The sequence below is a fragment of the Micromys minutus genome, assembly GCF_963924665.1.
Source record: "Micromys minutus genome assembly, chromosome: 6".
Taxonomy (NCBI): domain Eukaryota; kingdom Metazoa; phylum Chordata; class Mammalia; order Rodentia; family Muridae; genus Micromys; species Micromys minutus.
This window is the reverse complement of record NC_137975.1, coordinates 21787200-21805640: the sequence shown is the minus strand read 5'-3', so window position 1 is coordinate 21805640 and position 18441 is coordinate 21787200. Positions and strand designations below refer to the sequence as shown.

The window sequence follows — 18441 nt, the reverse complement described above, 5'->3', positions numbered from 1 at the left end:
TTAAGTTTTATTAAGAAAAACAAAACAAAACTGGAACTTTTTCTCTCAATATTATGCAGGGTTAGTCAATACACTCTTGAATCCTCTACAAAATGAAAATATAAATATGCCCTCTAAAGTTACATGGCAATTGGTAGAAAACAAGAAGACTCAAGACAGGACATGAATTACCCAGATGTCCCAACTGCAAGAAAAATAAAAGAATTTTATACAAGTTGGTTTTTGTTGTTGTTGTTGTTGTTGTTGTTGTTGTTTTCAAAGGGAGAACCAAAGAAGCTCATAAAAGTTCTTAGGTTATCAATAAATGATTGACAAATTAAAATTTTGAAAGTATTGAATGTCTGTGATTTCTTCATTGGCAGGTGTCTCTTTAGATGCTGTGGTCAGTACAATATGACTCATTTGAAGCTTTTTCCTTCAGGAACAGATCCACTAACTCTTTTCAAGCAGAGTTGTCTTTGAGAGAAAATACAAAGACACAGTATGTAATGATCCAGCAAGGATTCCTTGGCAGAGAGGAAGAGTGAGGGAACTGAAGCTGAAAAGAGAAGAAAGCTGATGAACCTGTGAATGGAGCTTTCCACAGGTTCTCATCTTAGTGGACACTCAATGATGTGACAACTCAAAAACAAGCTCATGCCAACTATTTCCAGAAGGTTCCTTCTAGGACTGCTAGTGTCCTAGAAAGGCTCCAGTGGCCAGAGAAATTCTTCAGGTAACAAGGTGCATGTGTGTCAGTGTGTGTTTCACATTGACATGTTAGTGAGGGTGAAGGTTCTACCTGAGGTGGAAACCACAGATCATGCTAGGATCCATCAAGTCTCATTAATTCAAAATTTCAATAGTCTCATTGTTTATGCAAAATACACAGCCATTTTAACCTCTCTTTGACCTCTTTAAATGGTGCAACATAATTTAGGAATCACATCCTAAATGTAAAGGTAGATGCTTTGCTTTGCTTTGTAAAGGAGAAACGAGAGTTTTTTCTTTAAAAAAAATCCAATTATCATTATCCTTTCTAAAACACACATCTTAATAAACTTCAGACTTATCTCAAAGCAAGTTAACATGGCTCAAATGTTTTAGAAAATTTGTACTTGAGATTTGTTTCAGATCCTCTAGATCTCAGCAGTGGTTCTAATTTGAATACATCACTTTAATATGTGTCTTCACCACAGGCATCTACTCATGTGGTAAAGACATGCCTGATGAATTACTCCCCTCTCTTTCCCCCTAATGTCCAATAAAATAAATCTTGTGCTGAAATGAAGTGTAGAAAGTCTTCTAAGAGACATAAAAGGTATGCAGAGGGGACACTAAGGTTTCACCTGAAACACAGAAGATGCGGCATGATCAAAGGGTTTGAAAATGAAAGACTTGGCTAACAAGACATCCTACTTAGAATCCCCATGAAGCAAAACTAATAAAACTGTCTCTGGAATTTAGCATCAGCCTCACAGACAAGCCACAAAACATTCCTTGAAATAGAAATATAAAACAAACAACAAAGCTTCTAAGTCTAAGCATAGATTTAAACATATTAAACCATTTTAATCTCACTCAAATTAATAATATCCTGGAAGGTTTCACTAAACAAAGCCACCATTAGCGAGCTCCCACCATTCTTGGTGTCAGTACTTAAAGGGCATCTTCTTGAGTTAGGATTAGAGAGTAGCTCCTTGGATAACCAGTGAAAATCAAGACCACCTACAAGGATGCCCTCCAGTGTCCTTTCAGCTGGGAATGTTCATTGATTAGAGAGTGTGGTTAGTCAGATGGCTCAAAAACCAGGTCTAACTCTAGCTCGGGGAATCCACCACCACCTTCTGTCCTCTGGTAACACTGCAGTTATATGAACAACCTCCCTGATCCAATCATACATTAAAAAATGTTGAGAGCCAGGTTAACCCAGGTCTTTCTCAGGGGCTCAGATGAAAGGACAAAAGAACCTAGTCCTGTGTCCTCAACAAAGGCCCAAAGTGGCAAGTTCCAGTTGGGAACTGGGGCCAGGACCTCTGGGGGTTATTGTTTGGGTTCCTGAAAACATAGATTTTCACCTTGAAGAAACTGAAGTTATGAGATCCAAGGCTTCTTTCTCTCACCCCTTGAGGTATTCTGTGTTCTCCTTGTGAACAGTGCATGTTAAGCTTTTAGCCTACTTTCACCCCATTTCATTTCCAAAAACTGTACATGGGACTTTGTAAATTTTAATAAACTTGCTTGCATGAGCCAGCATGTGTGAGACACCCCCCCACACACACACATACACACACACACACACACACACAAACACACACACAAACACACACACACACACACACACACACACACACACACACACACACACACACCCACTCCCATAACAAACGTTCTTATCTTCTTGCATCCTGGTCACATCTCTCTTGGGAACCTGCTGGTCTACATCAGGGAATAAACATAAAATCTTATAAAATAAAGAAAAAATGTTATTTGAGATAGAAAGCAAAGCCACAGTAAGGGTAGGAAAGTTGTTCCTCATACTCAGTGTAACTATTGACTTTGGAAAGGTCTAGTGGATAGATGAAAACAAAAGGCCTTATATGGAAGGGATCTTGTGAGACAACTCAGAAGGATTCCAACTCAGTGTTCTTGTCACTATGTGAGCTTTGCTACTCCTGATATGTACTACCTCAGCAGGCCAATCATTCCCTTTCCATAAGTACAGAATATGTGTCACATTCTCTCTGAAGAAATATGCTTGGTTGACACATATAGTTATTTCTTCTATTATGTAATAATATTTGATAAAGCACAGAACAAAGAGAATATTGACCACTCTGAATCTGATGGGACAATGGAATGTTCCACATTTAACTCACTGTAGCACTATTGATCACTTTTCATCTTTAAGGCACGGAGGAAGATCCAAGTGGTTCCTGGGATCTACTAGAAACATTTCTCTAACTGTGTGGAAAAAATTCCAGCCAGTTCTGAAGATGTCACATTCTGATAAATACCCATTACTTACCAGTGAAACATGACTGAACTTACTATAATTTTGGGAATCAGACCTTAAGCCATAGTGACTTAAATGTCTGGGTTGCTTCTCTGAGTTGGTTGGTTTAGAATTTTTGCAACATTCAAAATGACTTCTTTAAGTTTCAGAAACGTTCTTATCAACGAATCAAGAATAAGTGGTGCACAATCCACTAAGTACCAACATCCATGAACCCACAGTAATGATACGAAGCTAGGTAGAAAAGAGTCAAAGTCAATCAAGGCCTTGGAAATCAGTTCCCACATTTGCAGAAATCCACAAACAACTAATAGCATCATAGGTGGTCCATAGATCCCATTCTTGTATGTGGAGGGAGAGGTCTACATTTGGGTTTCTACCTCTATTGCTCTCTGACCATTTTTTCAAGAAAGCACTTCTTAGTGAACTTGGAATTTGCTCCTCTTGTAGGACTAGGTGCTAGACAGATCCCTGACATGCAAATAGGGAGAGGGAGGTACAGATATAAGTATGGCAAATTTCTGGCAACTTTCTCCTCCTCCTGACCTGAGGCAAAGACCTGTTGAGTTTTTATTCCCTGTGTGCAGCACCCTTTTTGTGCCTAACACAGCAAGCTGCTCTAATAAGCTCACACTTACCTGAAGCTGTTTGCCTATCAACTGTCCCCATAACACACACACACACACACACACACACACACACACACACACACATGCACGCATGCACTCACATATTCACACACACATTTTGTTTCTCTTTCCCTCTGTCTTTGTTATCTTTACCCCACCTAGTGTATGTGTGTGTGTATACATGTGTGTGTATGTGTGTGTACATGTGTGTGTGCAGGTGTATGTGGGTGGGTGAGGTGTCTATGTACATGTGTATATGTATGTGAGTCTGTGTGCTTATAGGTGTACCTGTAGAGTATGTGTGTTGGTGTTGGTGTGTGCCTATGTGTATCTGTGTGTTTATATGTTTATCTGTGGTGTGTATGTGTCAGTGTGTGTAAATGTGTGTTTATCTATGGTGAGTGAGTGTGTGTGTGTGTGTGTGTGTGTGTGTGTGTTAGTATGTGGTCTTCTTGGTTTGAAGGGAAGACAGCTCCAGGTTTAAAGCCTAGTAGTGGGTAGACTATAGTTTGGATCCTCTGAACCCAAGCAAATGTCTAAAGTATGGTAGCCAGCTTAGGCCTCCAGAGCTGAGAAGTTGGAGAGAGGACACTCTTGTGTAGCTAATCAACAGACTGGAGCATCTGGCTTCACTGGAGAGATCCAGCCTCAGTGAATAGAGTGAATCCAAAGCAACTGAGGAAAGTTTGCAATGTCAGCAGTGGGTCTTTACATGCATGAACACATATATACCTACAGATATGTGACTATGTACACAAACACATGCATAGCATACAAACACACATTATGGAGGAGTGCTTAGCTTTTAAGTCTGAGTGGAACACAAACACTTCAGGAGATTGTAGGATGGTTTTGTTCACTATATTTCTAACCAGAGTCCTGACAGGGATTTATAGACAAATGTAAGGAAGACAAAGCAAGCTGCCCTTGGGAATTCTAGTCAGTTTCAAGTCTGACTAGATCTAATATGAGTTTTGGAGTTTCTCATATCAAGTAGCAGACAATTTCTTCTGGCTGCATCCATTTATCTTGAAATAAATTCAGAAACAAAAAGTCTGCAGAGCAATTGATAAACCCAGTGTGATAACTATCAACTGTCATAAGCAAAGAAACTCACAGGAAACTGTCACAAACCTTCCATTCTCAACCATTAAATGAGGGCCAGCAGCATTGTCAAGGAGGTAGTTTTGGGAAGACCCTGGAAGAAAGCCTCTCTACTAAACCTTCAGAGCCAATCACAGAGGCACACAGCTGCTGAGCCCCCAGGAAGTATACCCAGATCCTATCTGCAATTTCCCACTGAGTAGGAGCTTGTTTTGGTTATCAGGTCAGCATGATGTTTCTATCCCCATGATGGTGGCTGCTGCCTCACAAGAGATCACGTTCATCCTAGTATTTAAAAACTCACAGACTTCATAGAGCTAATGGGAACAATGATAAGTTCTAACTTTTCCCCTGCTTGGAAACTGCTGTGTCACGGTAAAGAAGAAACCCTACAGAAATTGAAGATGGCAGATCATATACTGTGGAGAAAACCTTTAATGCTGTGGACCTACATTGTCATGAAAACTCTCTAGAGCTTGCTATGAGATCATCAAAGCACAGTGATCAGTTGTTATGGGACTCTACCTAGTGAGCTTTCCATTTTCACAGAGAAAGAAGACAGATGTTCTCACTCTAATCATCAATACTGTCTGCACTATATATAATGTTTTTTATGTACCCCATTTCCATAGACTAAACATAAGAGCAAATAGCCATTATAAGCTTGTTTTGAAAAGTGAGAGGCCACAATGAGGCACCTCAATTGTGGATTGTCCTGATTATATTCATATAACTACTTTAGTTCTTAGAATGCTAACACTCAAAGGTGTTTTCTTTCCTCCTCTAGTGACCTAAAGAAAAATATTTTTTAATAAATTAAATCATTTAGCCATCTAATAGTTAGATGGTAGGTGTTAAAATACTAAGCAGGATGGAGGTAAAGTTGAGGACTGAACCTGCCACTTTAGACATCGGACACCACACTCAACACAGAATGCTTATGGGATCAGATCAGTAGGGTGTTCTCAACATCAAGCAATTCCTCCTCACCACCACAGTGTCCTACCATTCAAGTCTACTGTCATGAACTATTTCCCTAGAAATAGCATCAAGTCTAATCTCTCACAGTTGAATAACAATACCCCAGGTTAACACTGGGTTTATAAATCAGACTTTCCACAAGCCTTTTCTCAGACTACAGAATTTTTTGAATAGCTTAAGAATGCTAGAAAAAAAAGTATTACTTACATACATAGGTGTATATAAAGAATATTTACAAGGTATACAGATAAATAGCTCATGGAAGAGATGAACCGACAAAATCAGGCACTTTAACAACATTATGGATGTAGACAGAGGTGAGGCATAGACTAAGGAGTCGTTCATTTGGGTATGGAACATCCAGGAGCAATATAGGTTCACCCCTCTGACCACATTTCTATGTGGAAGGAAGTTCTGAACTCTGCACTCCAAAGTCCAAAGACCACAGTGGAGATTTTACTGGAAGGGATGATTAAGGAGCCCAGTCTGTCTCCATGTCCTTGTGGTTGAGGACTAGGAATGAAAGTTTCAAAACTCTAGTAGTCGTTTGATTTATCTGAGGACTAGGTACACATAGAAACGAAGCCAGAGTCATTTTCCTACAATAAAAGACATTTCAATCATGCTTGAAAACAGCAAAGTGCTTATGGGCTTCATGTCCTAAGTTCAATTCAAAGATCAAGTAAAACAGCAGGCGCTCTTTAAGAACCCAGACTCCCCAGGAAATGACAAGGAGTCCAGAATGCATATGCCAAGAACCAGGGAGAAGAATGAATCATACTTTCCCTAATATAAGTTATAATATAAGGAAACACCACAGAAGGGACCTATTTGCCCACACTAATAAAGCACACCTTGCCCTATGTAAACATTGCATGGTTGTATTAGAAGCAGAGACTATTAGTTCCAACTATTCACGGCAGCATTGCGGTCTGTTGTTACCTTCTATTTAATTAAACAACCATCTGCTTTCTTCGGGGAACCAATACATCATTTAATAAGAAAATGTACATTTTCCTACCTACGTTTGCTATTTTAGAGGAAGAAAAAAATGGGTAAGGAAGCAAAGGAGAAAGGCAGGGGAGAGAAGAGGGAGAAATAAATGAAAGGGGGGAAGAGTTTGTTAGATGTCAGCCCCTTGAGGATGTTAATATCCATTTGGAAGCTGCTTTGTAATTTCCTCCCATTTTGTGGATTACCTCGCTCCATAAGTCAAAACATCTCATCTCACACACAAGGCATTGTGAACAAGGCCTTGCATGGCAGAGCTGATTAGGAGACATGCTCGCCACCCCTCTGAGAGATGGAGTTCTTTTTAATCTCTAGGATAAAGATTTTTAAATGTCACTTTTCTCACAGCCGTATGACTTACATATTTTTAAACCACATTTCATTGCCAACAAGCATCGTACCAAAAGCTCGGTGATCAAGGACAGACATCATTGTTAATAATTGTATAAATCCCGACAGCTTAAACTTAAAAATAGCTTGTTGAAAATGTTAGCATTTTATCCAGAAATGATTCTGGTCTCATGTTACATAAACGAAAAGATTTCACTTAATCTTTTTTTTTCTTCTCCCCTTTTCTTTTTAACCTTAGTAACTTTAACAGGTAGCATTTTGTTAACATATAATAAAGGCATGCTATAAATTTATCTTAACCAAGTAACTAAATAAATAAATAAAGCCTGCCCTGCATTCATAAGCTGGGACAATTCTGTTTGCTATTTGTCTTGCCGGATTACAAAAAAAATCTACAGAGAATTTGGTGGATTCAGAATGCTGTTTTAAGCATGATCGAACAGTGTGTTTAGTGATGGTTTGTGGCTCTCATATGAAGTGACCCCAGACCACTCTATACCAATCTGTCACCCAATTCATCATAAATGCCCCAACATAGGAAAGCTGGAGTTTCTATCCCTCCAGCAAAGAAACAAAACAAAACACATAGGGGGAAAAAAGCTTCAAAGATTTTTTTTTTCTAAGAAGCATTGCCCCTTGTTCAGTATAATTTAACCTTCAGTGTGTCACCATCTCCCACCTCGCTCGTTCTGACAGACAGCCTTCAGGATGCGATGTCCCTGGCCACATTTTCCATGATCGGGGATGCAGATCCCTTCTGAGGCAAGCCATCGGTGACACATTGGATCCTCACAAGGTACAGACTCTATCAGATGAGGGCAATGTCCCATGGGCCCTGTGGACTCCATGAGTACATGGCGCCGTCTCATTCTAAAACCTGAAAGGAAAAAGCAAGAGTTTCAGCGTTTCACACTGATCCTGCAAAGGCTACCGTGCAGCAGATGAAACTTCCACACAAGCACTTGTAGCTCCGAAGCATGTAACACCTTGATTTATGAGTTGGAGGGATATGGAATGGAAAGGAAAAGAGAAAATGTGGAAGAATGAGAGTGTAAAGTGTCTTTCAAGAGAACTTGGGCAGGGCCAGGTGGAACGAGCAGAAATAAGGGACATGGTGCCTCCACTGGTGTCTACAATTTAGGAGCATCAGTGACGACATGCAGCAGCCCGTACTCACAGATACACCCATGTCTCATCTGTGCTGTCTGTTGGGCATCGTTGTCACATGGCACATTTACACATTTTCCTATTCCTGGTACCCAACCATTTACAGCTTCCTGCTTTTAGAGTTTCCTGTATAACTTCTCTGGGCTTTTCACATTACATGTTTATATAGACAGTGATTCTAGAAGCTGATTCTCTCCTTAACTGGGAATGGGTTCTCAAATTCCCACAGCCAGAGCCAATAATACAGGCATGGATAGGTCTCCGAATGGTACAGAATCATTAACGATGCTTTAATATGCATAAGGTAGGAAGAAAGATTAAGTGTAAATTTTCAAAATGTACTTTGACTGTAGGAAAATAAAGGGGGTCTTTCTGTTCTAAAAGGCTTACTATTCAGCTTTCTTGGGCTGTTGCCATGAGAGAACATGGATACTCCCTTAATATATATTTCTATTTTGTCTAGATGCCAGAAATAGAAGCTATATTTTGCTTTTACTGTACATATTTGCTTTTATACGATTTTAATGACATAGAAAGACAGTAACAACAACATGACTTTGAAAAAAATAAAGAATAAATGAATGAGAAGCAGCTGAGATTCAGGGGACACGGGATTGCAGTCCCCAGTCCTCCTGCTACCTTACTTTGACAGGCTCAGATTTCACCCTTATTATCTTCCATTGTTTTACTTTTCAAACTGGTTCTCATATATCCCCCATCCTGAATTCAGACTTGCCCCAGAGGTGGGTATGATGCTGAAGTAACATATTACCTTCCTGTCTCTACTTCCTAAGTGGTAGGATATGGGCATGTATCACTTTGCCTGCTTTATACGATGCAGAACATTGAATCCAGGGTATTCTCAGTGCTAGCTAAGTAGTCTACTAACCGAGATGCATTTCTCACTAAAAGTCCTTTAATTTAACCTATTCCCTGCCCAAAACCCATATGTTTGATTGCTTAGTCCCAATCTAGTAGTGCTGTTGGGGAGATGGTAAAACTTCTAGGCAGGAGAACCACTAGGAGAAAGTGGATCACTGAAAGATGGCCTTGCAGTTTGATAGCTTGGCCTCTTTCTGTTCATTTTTTTCTTTCTTTTTAAGGTTTTATTTATTTATTTCATATATGTGGGTATGGTGTTGGTGTGTTCAGAAACACCATAGCAGAAGAGGGCATCAGATCCCATTACAGATGGTTGTGAGCCACCATGTGGTTGCTGGAAATTGAACTCAGGACCTCTGAAAGAGCAGTCAGTGCTCTTAACCACTGATCCATCTTTCCAGCCCCTCCTTTTCCTTTTCTGATTCATTACTAGATGCAATGTGGCTGGCCACCTGGGACATCTGTCACTATTCTTTCTCCACTATGATGGGTTTTATCTTTTGAACACCAAGTAAACCTTTCTTCTCCTTAATTTTCATGAGGTATTTGGTGAAGGCAAGACAGAATAAACTATTTAGATATGTAACTAGAGGTGACTATTTCCATGATACTAAAATTGTTAACTTTAGGGCCAATTAAAATAATAGCAACAATGGACATCACTGACCTTTTATTTTTCTAACTCGGTGTCATTAAATACTTAAAACACAGCCTTACAGAATGCACAGCTCCTATCCTTGGGAATCTCAAGGAATTACAAGGGGCATTTGAGGCATGCAACCTCACAGCATAAATCAAGAACTTCCAAGCTCTTGCCACCACAGGACTTGAATGACCTCTACTCTTGCATGTAACACCTGCACCCTGTAATTCCCTGGCCTTTGCTTGTACTTGTTTAGCTCTTTTCTTTGCTCAAGAACTAGCATGATTTACAGGTTGACAGCCGGTTTGGAGCAGAGGATGGAAGCTTAGCATTCTCTATGGAAGGATATCGGTATCCTATTTCTGGAGCTTAAGCTAGTGAGGAGCACATGCAGTTTCCCCCAATAAATCATGTTAAATCCATCTTGCCATAAATCTTTAGAGTGCATCTCCTCAGTCAATAAATTCTTTTAGATATTTTTTTGTGTGTTCTGCCCTTGTCCAAACTCTAAGTAGGATCAAATAACACCACAAGCTCAGCATAAAACAAGCACCTTGGCTTCTTGTTATGTTTGACTTACTCAAACACTGGCAACAATGCCTGCAGTAAACAACAGCAGGGGTTTTCCAGGTTTTCTCTTCCAGAAGATATACAACAACCAAGTTCACTGGGCAGCCAACATCTCACTATTATTGGATTCTAGGTTAGACAAAAATTACTATTGAGTAAATATTAATAATCATATAATATTGATGTTCTATACTGGAGGGCAAACAACAAGCAAATTTCTAACTTTTACTGACTTATAACTCAAGAAGTTTAAAGGTTGTACACAGCCAATTAACTATAACAGCTATAGATGGTTCACTTACATTAGTTTGAACTTAAACCCCTTAGACTTTTTGTAAGATTCTCTACTCATTTTAGATATCTGACAACAAAGGCCATACTGCACTACACTACTCTTTCAAGAGTGTGTCACCGGTAGGTAGATGGTCAAGAAGATGGTCAGAGTTCTGACTTCAGAGACTTGGATCCTACTTGTCCCATTATTTTTACCTTCATATGGTAGACCTCAAAGGAAAGCACATTGGATCATTCCCTTCAACTATAGTTTGACAGACCAGAGAGTAGGATTTGGGGCTCTATGTATGAGACAGTATCAGCATATCATGGCCAGAGATTCTCTTATATGTTTATTTATTTACTTATTTTGCTACAATCTCTGAGCCCAAGATATACAGTTAAGGATGTGACTCTATTACAGGCAACTGGAAAAGACAGACTAGCAGGTTGGAAACAGTAAGGACAGAAAAGAAGACAGCAGAAGAGTAGCCAATAAGTTTTACGTGAAGACACAGAAGAACTAAAGGAGACCCATGGGTATATCAAAGTCTGAAGACTGTCTTTCTGCTATGTTGTAGAATAACAGTGTCCATGGTGCTGTTCATGAATAGAATAACACTGTCTCCATGGTAACTCATGAGGCTAGGCTGGAAGACATATCTATCAGATTGTACACAGATGGCAGACACTTACTGCATGCTAAGCATTACATTCGCTGGTTTTCTTTGCCAGGCCTGGATGATGGATAAGGATATTGAGCCAAAGAACATGATAAGTTTGAAGTATATGAGTGTATGCACATACTTATGTGTAGGCCAGAATACAAACTTGGTTGTCATACTTTAGATGTACCATTATTATTGAGATAGGGTATCACATTGGCCTATAATTCTCCATGGTTAAACTGGCTGGCCAGAAAACCCGAGGAATTAGTCTATCTCCGGCAGACCAGCACTGGAATTACAAATCCACAGCACTATCCGTGACTTATTTTACATAGTTTCTGGGAATCAAATTGAAGTTGCCATGCTTGTACAGGAAGCATTTTAGTAACTCAGGCATCCCCTCTTTTCCCTAGACTAAATCTTCAATTGCAGTTCTTTAGCTATCAACTTTGCCAGTGTGTGTACTTGTTTGGGGGGGTACATTTTATAGCATCGTGATTATTTCTGATACCCCAGAAAATAAAAATCACTGATAGGGTAAAGTAATCATGAAAATCTTCAATACTTTGCATAAGAAGGCTTATTCTACTGGCAGTATCAACACAGACACACCAAAATGGAAGAGAAAGAAATATCTGGGTAACACAGATATTACTGTTAATAAAACCATATATATATAAATTATATATATAAATATATATATAAATTATATATATATAAATTATATATATATAAATTATATATATATATATATATATATATATATATATATATATATATATATATATATATATATATATACAATTTAGGTGAATGGAGAATTAGAGCCAACCCAGCAAGCAACAATGGAAAAGGAAAATGGTTTCACTGTAAAATTAGATTTTTAGACATGTTAGTGATTTTTGACCCCAGTTTGCTGTCTACATTAATTTTTTAGAACATAAAAAATCTTTTTAAAGAATAGTCATACTGTCTCCAATTAAAAGTATCATTGCCCCTGGGAACTTAGGAGCAATTTCTGTGCGATGGTTAAGGGACATACTGTATTAGACTAGGGTGAAATCCTTGAAGTCTAACATGGAGGGAGATAGATATTAGGATGGCACATATAAAGGTCTTTATTAGATTCATCTTCAGAAGTTTGCCTTCATAGAGGTTGTGTGTAAAGGACAAGGTAGTTAGGTAAATCCGTTTATTAGGAGAGACTTTTTTAAAAACTGTATTACACCTATGTGTGGGCGCTTATCCATCAGTATTTTCTTCAGGCCAATTGTCTTTTCTATTTCTCTAATTGTAAGCCTGTGGGAGTACCTTAGATATAAAACAATAAATGATACGGCCTGATCCAATTTAAATTCTGCTGGAAGGTGTCCCAGCATTACTTGACAAGCACCAACCTGCCAAGTGCTGCTCCCCTTGTCTGTCTGTCACTGATGTGATGAAGGGGCAGCACGTGTGCGCACTGACTGATTCTCTAATGCACTCTGAGTAGCTGTCAGCCACGAGCCTTAGATGACGCCTGACTGAGGGGTGTCTGACGGAGTACAAGAGCCATATAAAGATAATTTCTATAACAGTTTATTCTATTAGCTAATGAAACATTTCCTAGCATCTGGTTCCCCTATTTCTTTCTGTTTTCTAAGTGTGACTAAAGAAAATACAATAAAATTAAAAAAAAAAAAAAAGTCTGGTGATCAGAAGAACATGTGTGTTGGGCAAAGCCCTTCACCTTTCCAAGTCTTTTTTCTTCTTGGTTGCTTGACTTTCCCTCAAATCATCTACTCCCCCTATAATATATACACATATGAGTAACAATTAAAGAGTATACATATGTGAATATGGACCTCTGAATCTATATATGCAGGTATGTAGCCAGAAATTTACCCATATTTTGGATTTCTGCTAGTGAGTTGATTGGATCTCTTGAGAAGGGTGTTCAGAAGCAGATCCACACACTCCACTGACATCAAGGGTTTTTCAACATTTAGAATATGAACTGTGTGTCCAGGCACTGTGGAATCGAAATCATATTTACTTTGTGCCAATAAGTGAAAGGTCCAATCCCTACAAGATCCTGGGACAGAAATAGAGAGCTGAGACTCCATCCTCACCAGTTGGTAGAAATAATAAGATGATTGCTCTCATCCTCAGCACATACTCAGTCTGCCTGTAGGCACAGAATCATTTCCCCAGAGGGAGAACTCTATTCCCTAGTTTTCCCAAGAGGAATTAGAGGCAGGCAGTCCTGCCAGGTTTCAGCAAGACCTCCAGGACTGATTTCTCTCTGCTACTGGGGATTATTTTAAAATAGTAAACTCCTAGCCCTGAATAACAATCACAAAAGCTGCCCATTATTCCTGACTTTGGTGATTTAGCACTGCACAAAGAAGCCATCTTTACAATGAAGTCACCTATTTTGGTTGAGCTCTATAAAAACGAAAGTATTAACAGTGACTCTACCATGTTCCCAAGGGCTGTAGGACGCTTTTACCTTCAGGTCGTAACTCCCATTTCTCCTACCCAGTCTTCCAGAACCCAAGACTAAGTCTCTGAAAGAAACTGTTTCTTAGAGCAAAATGCACACTCAACCTGGCACTTTAGTGCACAACTGAAAGATAGCTTCCATTCAAAAGGCTGGATTTGCATCTTGGTCCAAAAGTCTTTGGGCTTATAAAAAAAAATGAACTGATGGATCTTTGTGTTTGAAAATGTACTGTACTGGAGAGAAGGGAGCACTGGAGTCACCCATGTTTTACGTATTGTTTTGGGGTGTGTTTATTTGTATGTGTATGTGCATATGTATGTGTTTGTATATATATATATATATATATACATATACATGTTTATGCAGAAGCCCATGTGGGAATACTTGTGTGGAGACCAGAGAAAAATCTCTGCTCTTATTCCTCAGATGCTCTCTAAATTGGGTTTTGAGACAAGATCCTTCACTGTTCTGGAGCTCACCAAATAGAAAATATGGGCTGAGCAGTAGGTCCCAAATCTCTGTCTTTCTTTGCCTCTCACCACTAGGGATTCTATGTGAGTACAATTGTGCATTGCATGTTCTTTTGCATGTGAGATCTTGGGGAAAAAAAAAACTATGTCTGTCAAGCTTACAAAAGAATGACTTTAGCAACTGAGCTGTTCCCATGACCAAGATTACCCATCACATCACAATATAATGTTAGAAAAATCAATCTACTTCTCCATTCTTTCAGTTTGGCATCCTATGATCATTTGTATGCTTTTAGCAACAACAATGCTAATGCAGAGATGAGTGGAGAATCTGTCTTCCGAGACTATCATAGCAGAGTTCAAGAACACGAGGATTTTATCAAGACAAATGTATTGTCTCAGACTTCTCTAGATTAGCAACATTAAATTAAGAAACAACCCATAATCCTTCTGCACACTCACGGGAAAGATAGATTGAATGCCCCCCCCTCCTGCTAATTTTTTATATTCTTCGGTGTGTACAACTGTGATTTCCAGTGTCACAATCCTCCTGCATGTGACTTTCATCCTTGTTCTTCTATGGCTCTATATCCTCACATAGTATTCTCCTTTCTAATCAGGCATCTCTGTTCAAATTTCTGCTGTTCATAAGAACATTAATCATTACAATAGGGATACCCTTCCTTAGTATTACCCCATTTTAATTTGGTTATATTGGCAATAACCCTTTTGCAAATGCCATCATAATCACTTCTTGCACATAAACAACATTATAACTTGAGCACATCTTTCAGGGGACAAAATTCAACATACATGAAAGATAGATATACACATATTTTCAGGATGTAGCACACTCATAAAAAAGAGGAGAGAGTTCTACACATAGGTATGTTGAGGGGGTACACAAAGAGAAAGAGTTACATGTTTGTGTGTGTGTGTGTGTGTGTGTGTGTGTGTGTGTGTGAGAGAGAGAGAGAGAGAGAGAGAGAGAGAGAGAGAGAGAGATTCAGCTCAAGAAAAATTAACACAACGCAGAAATAATTCGGCTCAAGAGGAAATAAAAACAGAAATATGAAAAGACAGAAGCTCCAAATTGCTATAAAGAAGACTCACAACTAAACATCTATCATGTAATCATTTCTAAAGTTTAGTCTCAAAATCACTGTTACTTTTTCAAAATATCCTGAAGGAAGTTGTCATTCCCTTTACCTTTCTTCCTCTTCTGTGTTTTAACCAGTGAATGTTGAGAGCAATTAACGCTCAGCATTCTGGGAACATAAGCTTTGCGCCTAACCACTCAAGCTTCATTCCCTGATCAGAGAAGGTTCAAACATAAGCATGCCATGGAGTTCCTCTCCAGAACAGTTCCTGGAACTCCCAGGGGAGACATCTTCTACTGCATTATTTATTATCTTAAATGAAATTTCTTGCTGAGCTTTGATCTATGAACATGGCTTATCGAGCTCAAACTACTACAGAGAATGATGGAATGAGAAGTTGGCCACTTGATGAGCTGAAAGGTAGATTAGATCAAGAAACTCAAGAGCCCCTGACATTGTTCCGTGTCTTCCCAGTGGCCATTCTGTTTCCAGTTGTATACATTAAGAAGTCTCTTATTTGGTGTGAAAGCAATATGAACTGGGCTCATGTTACCTACATCCATAGGTTTCCTAAGTCAGATGAGGTCTACATGGTGTGTCGAAGGCTTCTACGGTTTTGAACACAAAGAATGATACTTCATGCAGTGAGGATTTATGTGCATGGAAGTCTCTCGCTAGAGCAGTTTCAGTCTAAGTAAATCTTGATGTGCTATAGCTTTGGGTCGGTGTTACTTTAAAAGCTGGCACAGAAGAGATGAAATACAGGAGGACCAATTCTAGGTTCTAAGAGCACATCACCCTAAGGAATCCAGAGAATGACAGGTTCTAATTATATATGGAGCACAATTCCGCTATTAATGTTAATGGGAACTTTTCTGTGTCCAAAACTGAAGCAACTCAGAGGATTTGGAGGTTTCTATGTAGTGTTACATTGTTACAAGCAAATATCTGACAAAAGCAACTTTCTAAAGAGAGGAAAGATTTACTCTTTCTCAGATATTTGGAGGAAGCAGCCCACATGTCAGGGAAAGCATGGTGGCTAAAGAGGCTCTGTTCATTGTAGCTGAACCTTGTGGCCTAACTAGAAAAGCAGAAAGTAGAAGGTAGAACTGGGAGTGTGGTGGATCTCTAGTTCTCAAATATGTGTTCCCAGTTCCACATCTGTTTCAGCTGTTCTTCTCACCTGAAAGGTTCTACAGCACTCAGAATCAGAACTCCCATCTAGAAAGACAGTTGGAAGACAGGAACTTGTAATCATATTCATGTTATATAGGATCTTAGTTCCTTTCTAAAAATTGATGAACAATAAAGTTAGCATTCTCTTGTCCCAGATACAACACTGCTCTTCCTCTTCTCATTTACTCTAAGAGGCAGAGCAAAATGAAATCTCTTCAACCTGGGGATGAATATGGGAGTGTGTGTTCCCAGAGAAAGCCATGAATGACAATCACGTGAGATATTCAAATAGATATGCATTGTCTTGTACAGACAGGGGCACAAGGCTCTGTGCTCTTAACAGTTGGCCATGTAGTACTTCACTGCATATAAAGTAGGATTATAGTTGAGCAAGCACAACCTCCCATCTGGAAAGCCACCAGATCTTATTTCTCTTCATATTAATAAAAGGAATATTTCTTCTTAACACAACATGCAAGAAAAAGACACCGATGGAAACTAACAGATCAATGAAGCATAGAAAGATGCCTCTGGAAATGGACATTTAGGGATGGGGATAGACATTTTAAATACAAAATTGGGCAAACTAGATTGAAATGGCTAAGTAGGTAAGAATAAGTGAAGATGGGCTTTGTGCACGCTAGACCAGGAATTTACCAAGTAGTTGAATCACTAGGACCAATATTATTTCCAACTAAGTAGCAGTCATTTAACTCAGTTATGAGCCAAACATAAAAGCCAATCAAGGTCAGATACTGTGCTTCACGGTAATGTCCTTAGACGCCTCCCTAATAAATGAACATTGCCAAGCCTGAGCCAGTTATCTAAATACGAACAAATGCTGTCTTAAGCTGACTTATGATTAGGAGTAGATGTGGACACTGGAAAGGAATGACGCATGCATGCACATAGCCACTCACCTTTCTTTCCCTGAGGATCATGGCAGTTCTCATAAACACACGGGCCCCAGGCTGACCAGGAAGATACAATGCAGTCTGTCGAGCAAGGGACATTGCAGAGCTGAGAGGCTGAGGGGGCAGGTCCCAAGCATAATGTACTTTCCACAGGCCTAGAGACTAAAGGATACGAACATAAATGCTTATGTCACATTTTGGGGCTTTCTTAAAATTCTCATATTCTTAGCAGGCTTATGATTCTAAACAGTAAATGCAATTAAGTCAAACATTTTCTCATAGGAATGTTTATTAGCCTTTGGGGTGAGTAAAGAAAAAAAGACAGAGACAGAGGGCATGCACTTGAAATTCCTGAATTGCAAAGGACTCTCCGGGAATTCAGGAGAACAGAGGAAATATCACAGAAACAAATTGTCCAGAGGTATGATTTAAAACAGAATTAAATGGCTTGGTGAAGTTTCAAGAAGAGTCTATCTTAACTATATAAATGACTAGGGCTCTGCGAAAACATCAAAATCAAACCCCTAAGGAGCAGTGTTTAGCATAACCAATCTACTGCTGTGACTCCCCAGAGGGGTGGAGCTGGCAAAGACAGAAGAAAAATGGTTCTTGGATCAAGAAGAAAAATGGGACTCTGACTGCAGTTCTGGCTTGAGAAAGCAGTTTCCTAACTTGGGTACCCAGAAGTTCAGGACTCCAAGTGGGAAGTGCTTTTGGGTGTGCAGATTGGGCCCTGAGCTGGGTCCCTTAGGATGCAGTGACTATGTGCTCATCTGTGGTGTTCCTTGTCCTGTGCCTGTAGATCCTCAGTATGAAATGAATGCAAGATGTGGATGATATGGAACCAAAAGTTCTTGGCCTTTGTGTCAATTTAACATTTAAACTGGAGGCCCTGAAAACAAAACACTAAATACCCATATGTGACTACATCTATTGCAGCAATATTTACTATAGATGAATCGTAGACCTTCCCCATGTGTACATCAACAGGAGAATGGCTAGAGGGGGCTTTCAAGGAAAGG

The 18441-nt window shown here is 39.3% G+C and overlaps 1 protein-coding gene across 1 annotated transcript in view; it reads right to left on the bottom strand.

Annotated features, from left to right (window-relative positions):
* The window catches only part of THSD7B (thrombospondin type 1 domain containing 7B), a gene marked incomplete at both ends in the record, with an annotated part of 731038 nt that overhangs the window by 470559 nt on the left and 242038 nt on the right, over window positions 1-18441 (bottom strand). Inside the window, 2 exons of the mRNA XM_080917661.1 lie at window positions 7751-7948; window positions 17426-17581. Of these exons, the coding sequence (XP_080773787.1) occupies window positions 7751-7948; window positions 17426-17581 (354 nt within the window). The remainder of the gene's footprint in view (window positions 1-7750; window positions 7949-17425; window positions 17582-18441) is intronic.